An 11,645-nucleotide genomic window follows, 5' to 3' on the forward strand; every position below is an offset into this window, starting at 1 on the left:
CCTCATTGCAGGTACATCAAGGGGATTAAGAGGTCTGGTCAATGTCACAGGGCGCAGAAATGATGGGTGAGGACTGCAGGCCAGGTTTCCGCTGAGCACTGGCTGTCACGGTGATGCTCTCTTTAACTGAGAACTTTTCAGGGCTGTGGATTTCTCTGAAGCTATTTCTAGTTTCAGTCAATGGCTGTTCTTTGGCCGATTCTTCTTGGAAATCTGTGTCTAAGTAGGCCTTATTTTCATACCTTTTTATACCAGACTTACTCCTGGTATAAAGAGACATTTTCTGTGACCCCAGGAGTTCCCCGTCTGGAATGGGGAAAAAGGAAATATCCCATTTAGTTCTTACTCTGTCGCCTTCATGTTCAAAGTTAGTGAAGAGTGTATGATACTTAACTTCTAAATGTCATAGATTATTTCACTGACAATGATTAACTAAATTCTTTTTTTAAAAATATTTTTTATTGATTTTTTACAGAGAGGAAGGGAGAGGGATAGAAAGTTAGAAACATCAAAGAGTGAGACACATCAATCAGCTGCCTCCTGCACACCTCCTACTGGGGATGTGCCCACAACCAAGGTACATGCCCTTGACCAGAATCGAACCTGGGCCCTTTCAGTCTGCAGGCCAAAACTCTATCCACTGAGCCAAACCTGTTAGGGCTTAACTAAATTCTTGAAGCTTCGATCTCATAGGAGAAACATATGAAGTTGCAAAGCTTATCTATTGGAATATATGGACTATTTCTGTTTTGAAAAAACATAAGCAAGATGGTATATCAAATAGCCTTCCAACTTGAAATCGTCCCAGACCAAATATTAAACCCATGGACGTCAAGCCCATCGAACTACTCCAAAGCAACAATGTAAAACAGAGACAGTGGGAGAGACAGTCTCCTCACCTGAACTTTGAATTATTTCAATAATAACAACCACTTTTTTTCTAGTTATCTACCCCTTCTCCATAACTCTCAATAAGTACATTTACATTGAAAATGTAAACACATGTAAACTACCACATGTAAACACATCTCAATGATTGAAAGGAAACATTATTCATTGTCCTCCATTCATTTTTAAAGTATTTTAGAATATCTCACTCTTCACAATAGTGGTGACTTTGAAAAACATTTGTTGACACATCCTTCACACATACACATATATTTGTTTTTAATGAAAACTTCCTCATGGGGGCATATGAGTACAGCCAATATTTATTGAGCAATGAATGGCTCTGCTGGGCACTATTCTAAGTTATTTACATAGCTCATTTTATTTCATCCTCTTAACTTTAGGCACTAGGTGCACTTGCTTCCCCCATTTTAGAGCTAAGGAAGCAAAGTGTTTTAGGTCATCTGCCCAAGGTCATTCAGCAATATCAGCAGAGCCACACTTGAACCCAGAGTTTCCCTGCAAAGCCCATACACTCTTAGCCACTTCTTGAAGCATTCTCATGATGTCACATCAGAACTATGGGTGATTTTAAAAGGGTCACCATTTCTCCTTTGTTGTTCAGCCTTTTTCCTACTTGTCTCTTTTCCCACTTTCCTTTCTGGTTCCTCTCGGGCTCTCTAACTCCGACCTTTGAACTTCTTCAGTTGTCTTTTCCAGCCACAGCCCAAACCTGGCCTCATTCCAGCCCCCAGTTGGCAACGGTGCAAGTGAGGCCGAGGTTGAGCCTATTGGGAACCTCAGGCAGATGGCCTTTGGCAGAAAACAACAGAACTGCACGGCAGGGTGAGGTGACCTCCACGTCTACCACGAGCTCCCAGACTCGAGTAAGACAACATTCTGTGACCCTTCCCAGGGACGCATTTATTTTCAGGGTTATGTGGAAATATGTGAGGAGGTCTCAGACTCTCTGAGGGAAAAGTTGGATTTAGCAATGCAAACTCAGGCAAGGTGAACTGCTAGTCCAGCCTTTCTTTCTTTAATGTGTACTTGGTTTCATTTACATGGAAATGTTGAGGGGTACAACCTGCTTCACTAAATATTTCTGCAGGGTTACCAGGAACCAAAAAGTTTTGCCAAAATTTCTCTGCGGGGGAAAAAAGAAAATCCTTAAAAAAAAAAGTTCTTAGAGTTGCTTCTATAACACATTTAGTTAAATTAGTAGGTATGTTGAATTTATTAGATGCCACATCCAGGGATAGAGATGGAAGAGGAGCTGGTCTGTTTCTGCATATTTTTTCTGAGAACGTGGATGGCATCAGTAGGCCGCAGGTACATCGGCTCAGGAGTCAGCCACACCTGCACTTCTACCTTCAAGTACTGTGACCCTAGACCAGTTACTTAGCTTCCTCAAACCTCAACTTCTCTGTAAAGACACAGGGGCCTTACCGTTCACCACCCTGGTGAACATCTGCTGTAAAGATCATATGACATCATGTCATCGAAAGTGCCTAGCACAGGAACTGACAGAGAAGGCATTCAATAAATGATAGTTTTATTTAATTTTATGTCATTTTAAGGGAGGGGCAGATGTAAAGACTTGTTATTTAAAAAATAAGGAGAAAGAAACCATAAATTTGTGGTCTGCAATTTTTCCTTCACTTAAGAAAAATGTTCACCAAGGCTGTATTTTCCGTTAAAATAGGGAGAAGAGTCTTTTGCAATACCTCTCCCACCAAAACCTCAACGTTCATTAGTCAGGCACTTCGAAGTTTGGCTGCTCTGTATATTACTGCTACATACATATTTACAACATAAAAAAATTTCACGTTCACAAACACAAAATCAAAGTTAATAGGGAAATAGTGATGATCAGATGTAAATGCTAGGCCCTACAGCCTATTAGAAAAGAAATCATCTATGACGATGTGAAATACAGAGCTCACAATAAGAAATATCAGTAATTCTGAAGTTCTAGACAATAAAGAACATTTGTGAAGAAAACATACATGGAAAAAAATTATATTTTTCTCTACCCAAAATTATCTGCGATTTCACTTTCAGCATATTTCCAATTTGTTGTGCAAGAAAGAAAGAAAAAAAAATAGGGTCACCACTGATTTGGTCCATGTTTCCCTTTGGTTAAATTTAGCCAATCTACTGAAAAAGGAAAAGAGCCCATTTGGGGGGGCTTACTAAGGAAATACAGAAACTGAGAGCTGTAATTGCATGGCAATCCAACGATAAATAATTTGCAACAGACCAGTCCCATAAAGGAATCTAAAATGGGAAACTCTGATAAGAAAAAAAGCATGTTCTTTGCTCAAGGTTACTGGGCTGGTAGCTGAACAAGCACTCTGAGGCACCCTGGCCCAGGGGCTGAAAGGCATTTCCCTTCTAAAGGATGCAAGGGCTGGGAAGGAGTTCAGGCCTGTGACTGTCAGAAAGCTCGGGTTACAGCGAAATCTCCGAAGTCATTCCCAGGGCATAATCAAAGCCCTCCCTGCAGGGGCAGAGCAGTGGCAGGTTCCTCGAACCGATTTTTGTTGCTGACTTCAGCATGAAACAATCTCTGAGAAAGTTCAGATCAGCTAGGCTGAATAAGCAAGTAACAAAAGTAAATTTCACCATGGAGTTTCAACCACAGCTAAATGCATTGTCCTGTTTCACCAAAAAGTCATGCAAACCCTTTACTCCTCCAAAAAACTATATTTGGCCAACTTTATAGAATTTTCATAGGTTTGAAAATGTTAAAAGCAGTGACAGTGAAGTCCCCACTATTCTTTTCCTCAAATACATAAATATCTACATCAAGCACAGAATATTTTCATAAAAACTATCTATATCCATGCATGTATTATCTCTGCCCATGCTAAAAAATCAGGAGTGTGTAGTGGGCATCTTTCCTAATTATCCCAGGCCCACAGTGTCCGGGAACCAAAAGTTAGAGATTTCCAAAAGCTTTTTGTTATGGTACAAACCCCCTTTTTAAAGAACAAGTCCTTAAAGGTTCTGTGAGAACAGATATAATTTCAACAATGATTTCCTATCTTCAAATTTATGCTTATGAAGAAATACAAATGTTTACCTCACATTTAATAACATTTGTGCTGAGAATAAAGTATCCTTTTTTTGTTAATTTCAGATTTTGTGCTTATCGTTAGCTGTCACTTCTTCCTACTGAAATTGAGTTGGGGTAATTTTTTTTAAAGACCTCTAACAGGCTTCTCAGGGTATCGTTTCTCAAGGCACCCACAGAGAGAAAACCCAAACAGTCTCAGACAGAGGAAAGCCTTGTAGACTAGAGGCAGTTATTCGTTTCCTGAGCGAACCCACTTCCTTCTTCAAACATTTCCTTCTCTTCACCAATATGTTTTTTGAAATGAGTACTGAAGTCTTCTTGCAAAATATAGTCCGTAGCCTAGTGCCTGGAATCGGGCCGTGTCATTTTTAATATTATCACAGTAGTGATAAAAACTAGAAGCTCAAATAAAGTGTCACTTCGATAGTAGAGAAGGCTCCCTAAAATGTTAATTGGTGTTTTAGCAAAAGAATCCGGATCATGAGAAAACCAATGTGAAAAGCTGAAAGCCAAAAAATATCAGGGCTCCTGGCTACTCCACCATAGAAAACTGTGGCATCTTCCATAATAAGGAAATCATTTCCTTTTTAAAAAAGAATTCACTGATTGATTTTAGAGAGAGAGACAGGGCAGAAACATCGTTTTGTTGTTCGACTCATTTATGCATTCACTGGTTGCTTATGAACAGAGGTCGAACCCGCAACCTTTGCATATCGAGACATCTAACCTTTCAAACCTTAAACAATGAGCTGCTAGGTTTCTTCATACCAAGTATAACCTTAGAGATAAAACTGAAAGTTTCATTCTCAGTAAAGTTATATATTTTATTAGAAAGGTATCTTTTCAGTGATTATTGTTTTGACTTTCATTAAAGCAGATATAGAAAGTTGAAAAGAGATTTGGCTATTATGATTCTCCTGTGCTAACAAATACAAAATATAATTTAAAAAAATAAATTCAGTCTTTACCTAAATATAAAAAACTTCTTTATTTACCAGCACAGAGTCATACTAGAAAAACAGACAAAAGGAAAAAAGTCTCTTAAAATGTTTATTTTTGTCAGAATAACTGACAATTTTCTGTTGTGTTTTGGTTTATTATTATAATAAGCATTTCTCCCCTTGAAAAATCCATTCAAAACATCCTTGAGGTAAAGAAATTTAATTTATAAAACCATCCTGATTTTTTTAAAGAAATAAATTCTTAAAATTCCTTTAACTTGATAAATAGCAATAATCTCTTCTTGCTCTATTCTGTTAAACAAAAACTTACTTTATACAGCAAAGAATCCAGTCACTTATTGGCAAACCAAAGGTGAGAACTATTCATTTACATGTTCTACTCAAACACAGTGCAATACTGCCACGTTCCATGTTTATATGGACATTAAAACACAAAAACAAAAAACAGTTACCAACACTCTCTGGCAAAGACATGGTTTTGGAATGGCAAAAGCAACAGAAGTTTTAGCTCTTAAAGCTTCAGAAAGGAATTAATCTGAGTCCTCTTCATCAAGATAATCCTCAGCATTGCTTAATGTTCGAACAGCATCTAAAAAATAGAGGGAGAAAGCAAAAAAAGAGAAATTAAATATTGCTTGGATATTGTTTTCAGGTTCAAAGCTCCTGACAATTCAACAAACTGTCATCTTTTCTCAGACCCAGGGTTGTTCTTGCCCCAAGGATCTTCTTCAACCTTTGCTTTTCAGCCTAGCTGCTGCCACAGAGGCTGACAAATATACTTGTCTGCACATTCCTTAGACATGCAGAAATGGAAGCACGTGGTGCTAAGGTACCGTTACTCTATCTCAGACAAAATGCACCACGACCACCATGGAACACACCAGAAGCCCCTCCCCTGTGACGACTTTGCTTCCAACCTCCCCCAAGGACAAGCGCACACACGACTTCAGTCAGTCAACAACCCGAGGCCTTACCTGAAGGCAAGGTCACTGGGTAGAAAGATAACTAATGAGGGAGAGAAAGGAAAGCGAATGAAAACACAGAAGCGTCAGTTTCATTGTAGAACACACTGATAAAGTATCCTCAGAGGCAAAGGACTGAAGTGAAAAATAAAAGTTCTGAAATAGAAAGAGCGGAACATCATCAAATGTAAAATCAATCTTGAACAGGGTTCAGAAGGAAGACTGGGACTTTGATGTTCACCTATTCAACTGTCTGTCTGGTCAAGTTGTTAGGGGCAAAAATAGAATATTGGGGACTAGCTATAGTTATCAGAAATATTAATCATGCTGCTAACTGTGATTGCCTGGTTCTGATTAAAGAAAGGACATTCTAACCTGGCTGGAGGTTGTACGCCCAGGACCCCGGAGTCAACCACGGAGCTGGCAGTCAACCTAGGACCTGGGGGTCAACCATTGAATGCAGTCCATTCTCATTCAAGAATTGCCTATTTTCATGGAAAGATTAATAATCTTGTTGCCCAAAGAATGGAGTCTCACCCCAGGCCCCATTACCTGCTTCCCATGCCTATAATTCTTACTTGCCCATGTAATATTGCCCTAACCAATATAAGTAGCTGGCTTATGGGGGGTTGCAGAGCAGATTTTTGTGGATGACCTGCTGCTCTTCCATACTGCCAGGATTATTGGAATAAATGCTCACATATGATTCAACCCTGTCTCTGGTGAATTGGCTCAAGTAGTGACAGGCAGCCCGGACCCACTGGTTGTCCCGTTTCAAAATTTCTATAACAGGTTACACTAGGTATAATTTAAGGGTGATGGGAGGTTGAAATGCACATACAAACACATTGTTAGAGCTCAATAAATATATGTTATAGCACCCAGATCATGGTCTCTAAATACTATATCCCCACTGCTCATTGGAGATATGACTAATTTCAAGTCTGGGGCAGAAAATGTAAAAAAAAAAAAAAAAATGCACCTGAACCACTTGTCATGCCACAAAGCAAGGATCCTACCAAAATGAGCACCACTTTAAAATGGTTCAGGATCCAACCCGAAGAGGCCTCCACTAGCGAAAGTTATCCATAAAGATATTAATTACAAAGGATTAAAACACATCAAATATTTCAGCACACACCAAAGGGAATTCATTGGTCCCTTTGGAGACTGATAGGGAATCAGCACTGTTATTTTGAAACACTTAAAAGAAGGTTAAAAATCAAGCCTTTATTCTGCTTCTGCTACATAAACTATTTCCCTGGGTAACCAAACAGCTGATGAGAAATTTTTCTTTATAGAATTCCCAAGCTAATAACTGAGGGGAAAAGTGACAGAATTGGAATATCACCATTTGCAACAGATTAGTGAAATAATGGATCTAAACAATGATCATCAGTGGATGCTAACATCATGGGAAGAGTGACAACCAGATATTATATGCCTCTGTGGGAGGACATGATTTTCTTTATGAAGTATTCCTTCCTCTCCCCCTAAGATAGCTAGACCTAAATCTAATCGAACATCTAGATCTAGCATCATTTTTTTTTTGGATCTAACATCATTTGACAAAAATGCAGAAGACAGTAGAACATGACATGCAACACCACAGGACTACATACTTATAATGCCTACACTGGGAAATTCAAATTAACTAACCCAGTCTCTTTAATAAATATATTACAAGGCTAAAACCAGGGAACGAGGAAAGGAAACACTGATTTAAAACAAAACAAAACTATCAATTACCTAATTTGGACCCTGACTTATACAAAGTATAAGTAAGTAAATAGATAAGTAAGCAGAGAATAAGTAAGTAGGCATAAGAAAAATGGAAAATTTTGAAAATTACATTTGATAATATTAAGAATTTATTAATTTTAGGTATGTTAATGATATTGTAGCTTTCTGAAGAATCTTTACATGTTTAGGAAGTGACTACTGAGGAAAGGGGAGGGACAAGGAAGAGTCAGAATAAGGGGGGTAGAAACCAATTTACGTTATATGAGAGAAAGATAAAAGAACAAGTGGGTATAGGACAGAGGGAAACTTCCATGATTTCACTTCCAAACTATTAGAAGTCTCCAGATTGACTATATTCTTCTCCATTCTCCTAAGAGGAGTTCTGGAGACCTGGGAGAAATGTATTTTGTTCTATCCCACACCCAAATTTCGGGACTGGCTACTAACTTGGTAACAGCAGCTTTAAGTAAAAGACAAAGAGACTAACAGCAAAGTTCTTTTCCCTCCTACTTTGCTACTACAATCCTGCCTTTTGCAGTATTTGAGATATTACTTGTCCTTCAGTGGTTACTTCTGCACTTTGTTTTAACCTCGTTTCTCCTGTTAGCAAGAGAAGGATAACCTGCCATGGTGCAAACTCAGACCGAATGGAACTCAAGAGACAGAAATGAGCCAGGCAAATAAATTCTTTTTCCTCCCTTCCTTTCACTGACCTCTCTGAGGCAGTTTCTCTGGAAACTTCTCATATGGACAAATGCTGAGTCATGAGCTGTATCTCTTCATAGCCTATCTTGGTTCATGCCCAGCATGATAATGTATCACCCAGCAGCCCTTCCAATCTCCCCTATCTCACTTCCTTTTTTCTTCAGTCTCAGTGCCCTGGGCTTACATGTTCCAAATCAAGCATCAGTACTTCAGACAGACAGACAGACAGACATAAATAACTGGTGGAGGGATAAGCACATAACATGGACAAACATCACAGAAGTAATGTTAAGGAAAAGACAGAAAAAAGTACATACTGCTTTATTCCATTTATAACAAGTTCAAGAACTGGCAAAGCTAATCTATGGTAAGAGAAGTAATGATACTAAGGGAGGCCTCTGGAGGTTGGAAATGTTTTCCATCTTGATTTGGGTTGTGGCAAATAAGTGTATGCACAGTAAAAAAAAAAATATATCACTTAACTGTACACTTAGAATTTATGTACTTCACTTACTGTAAATTATACCCCAATTTTTTTTATTAGAAAAAGGATTAAAGGGTTCAACCCTCAAATACGACTCTTACCCCATAATTGTATCCTAAAGTTACCCTTCATAGTAATTAAAACAAATGAATTATTTTTTTCCTATCAAAAAAAAATCCAAGAAGTGGACAATGATATCAGAATATACCTTGTCCAGCTAGGAGTTCATGCCGGCAATTAGTTACACAGCTCAATATTTAAACTCTCATTCCAACTAGGATCAAAATACAAATTAAAAAATTTTAACTGGATGCTGGGGTAATGAAGCAGAAAAACAAAAAAGAAAGAAAAAGGTAACATGAAAATCGAAATATGAAAATTCCATTCTTGGCTCTGTATGCCAGGCCCCAAGATTACCTCCCTAACAAATCCATTATCCAATCAGTACATAAGTAGGAAGGCATGCTAAAGACACTTGGAGTGAACAGAGAAAAACAGCACCCATCTCCTAGCCCTATTCTACAAAAACATCAAAAATGTGAGAGACAGAGGAGAGCTGGCCACCTGCCCTCCCGGGTCCAGCTGCTCACGTCAAGGCTTCCGGGTGCAGCTCTCTAGGAGCTGAGCACATCTGGCATTTCCCTTGACTGTCATGATCAAGCTCACACTATGCAGGAGCTTCTGATAACCTTCAGCTCACAAGAAACCTTACCCCTCGGTCAAGGCATTCTGAAGACACCCGAAGAGCAACAGGAAGTCGATGGCAGAGAAAGGAAATTAGGCCAGAGTCCTACTTCCTAACCCAACCCAGGCAGCGAGGAGTCGGAGGTCCACCTCAAGTAACAGTCTCTCTCCCGCAGGCTGCACATAGCTCCTCAGCAACAGTGCAGCTGGGGAGCACCACTCAGCTGGGAAATACTTTCCCTCTCACTTACCAGAACCTATTTCATCTCTGTAGGAGCAATTACTTTAAAGAAAGGCTTGCTCTGCTGGTGAGGACACATGGCTTAAATAATTAAAGAGTCCCAAACTGCTTAACAGCTTACATTATATATCTGAAGTTAAAAGAAATAAGGATCTGGAACAAACACACATCTGGAATAAAGGACAAAAAGGAACAATAGATTTGAGAGGAGGGCTGTGATGGGAATCCCATAATCGGTAAGGAGGATAATTCTGGGAAGCTGTTGGTGAGCCAGGAAGAGAAGGGGGCTGTGATATTTCTGATGGGCTGAAACAGGAAACCAGGGGACTGACTTTATTTTGTTGCTTCTGCTAGGAATGGAATATGTATAGGACAACATAAGATTGCCTCTTCTCATAAATGAAAGGGTACCTGAGGGAGAAATAAGTTTTCCCAGAGTTCAAAACTTAATGGGAAATCAATTCAAATGATAAAAACAGAAATCAGTATCTCATTACACAAACTCTGAAAGCGATAATACCTTCAAGTTAAAATGAAAACAAATGCACTTTAGCCTCTATAATAAAGATTCTTCAAAAGTTATATTGTAATTCTCCACCAAGATTAATCAGTCTAAACTTAAAAGCAAGGATAGGGAATCTTTTTTCTGCCCAGGGCCATTTAGATATTTAAAAATTCATTAATGAATTTACAAAATTATCACCTTAAAAATTAGACTGCTATATTTGGTCAAACATTCAATTAACTCACCCCTAATGCATTGGCAGGGCCAGACCAATGATACATGTTTTTTTCGTGTGTGTTTTTTTTGTTGTTTGTTTTTTTCAGAGAGGAAGGGAGAAGGAGAAAGAGATAGAAACATCAATGACAAGAGAGAATCATCCAGCAGCTTGCCCCACACTGGGGATCGAGCCCGCAACCGGGGCAGACGCCCCGAATAGGAATTGAACCATGACACTCAGCCACTGAGACGCGCCAGCCAGGCCAAACCAATGATTTTGTGGGCCTTAGAAGGCCTGCAGGCCAGACATTCCCCACCCCTGCTCTAAAGCAACACTAAGAAGGGTTGGAATGATGAGTAGCAGAGCTAAGATTTGGAAAAAAACATTATAACTAGTTCCTTAAAAAAAAAACAGTGAAAAATATGTATTAATTACATACTTCAAAGTGGTATTAAAATGCCAAAAGTAAAGTAGAGTAAGGCTTGAGATGTGAGAAAAAAGAGACGAGAAGTTCCCTCTAACCAAATCATCTCCTACCTTTCTTTTCCTACATCCCTGGGTTTCTCAGGGGCCGATAGGCTAATGATGAATGAAGAGGGGAAGCAGAAGAGAAGGAAAGGAAGAAGAGTTCAAGGCACACTCTCCAGCATTTCTTTCAGGAATCACAGTAGAATGATTCTGGGAGACACAATCAGTAGGCTATGTGCTGAGAGGTCAAATAAACATCCGGTCTCTGAGTGTTAATCAGGAATGACGGCAATGCTGTTTAACACCTTTCTTTAACATTTTTTCAAAACAACCACACCAGCCTTTCATCTTTTTCAAACCTATTCTCCCACATCAATAGCTATTTTTATCTTTAAGAATGTATACCTAAACTTCATCTTTAAAAACCAACCATAGTACTACAAATAAATGCCAAAATGTTTACAGAGTGTAAAATAAATATTTTAACGTATTTTTATTGATTTCAGAAAGGAAGGGAGAGGGAGAGAGATAGATAGAAACATCAGTGAGGAGAGAGAATCATTGAGCAGCTGCCTCCTGCACACCCCTCACTGGGTATCGAGCCCACAACCCAGGCATGTGCCCTGACTAGCAAACGAACCGTGATCTCCTGGTTCATAGGTGGATACTCAACCACTGAGCCACACCAATAGTTTATTGATGTT

The 11,645-nt window shown here is 39.0% G+C and overlaps 1 protein-coding gene across 2 annotated transcripts in view; it reads right to left on the reverse strand.

The window, feature by feature from the left end:
• Positions 1-5,006: 5,006 nt before the first annotated feature.
• The window catches only part of OSTF1 (osteoclast stimulating factor 1), a 31,156-nt gene continuing 24,517 nt past the window's right edge, over positions 5,007-11,645 (reverse strand). The window contains exons 8-9 of one of the 2 annotated variants that reach the window (XM_015572312.1): positions 5,907-5,937; positions 5,007-5,521 (exon numbers count right to left, since the gene is read on the reverse strand). In XM_015572312.1, coding sequence (XP_015427798.1) covers positions 5,494-5,521; positions 5,907-5,937 — 59 coding nt within the window. In that variant the 3' untranslated portion in view covers positions 5,007-5,493. The remainder of the gene's footprint in view (positions 5,522-5,906; positions 5,938-11,645) is intronic. The other variant, XM_015572311.1, reaches the window with a different exon arrangement.

Source organism: Myotis davidii, unplaced genomic scaffold (assembly GCF_000327345.1).
Source record: "Myotis davidii unplaced genomic scaffold, ASM32734v1 scaffold228, whole genome shotgun sequence".
Classification (NCBI taxonomy): domain Eukaryota; kingdom Metazoa; phylum Chordata; class Mammalia; order Chiroptera; family Vespertilionidae; genus Myotis; species Myotis davidii.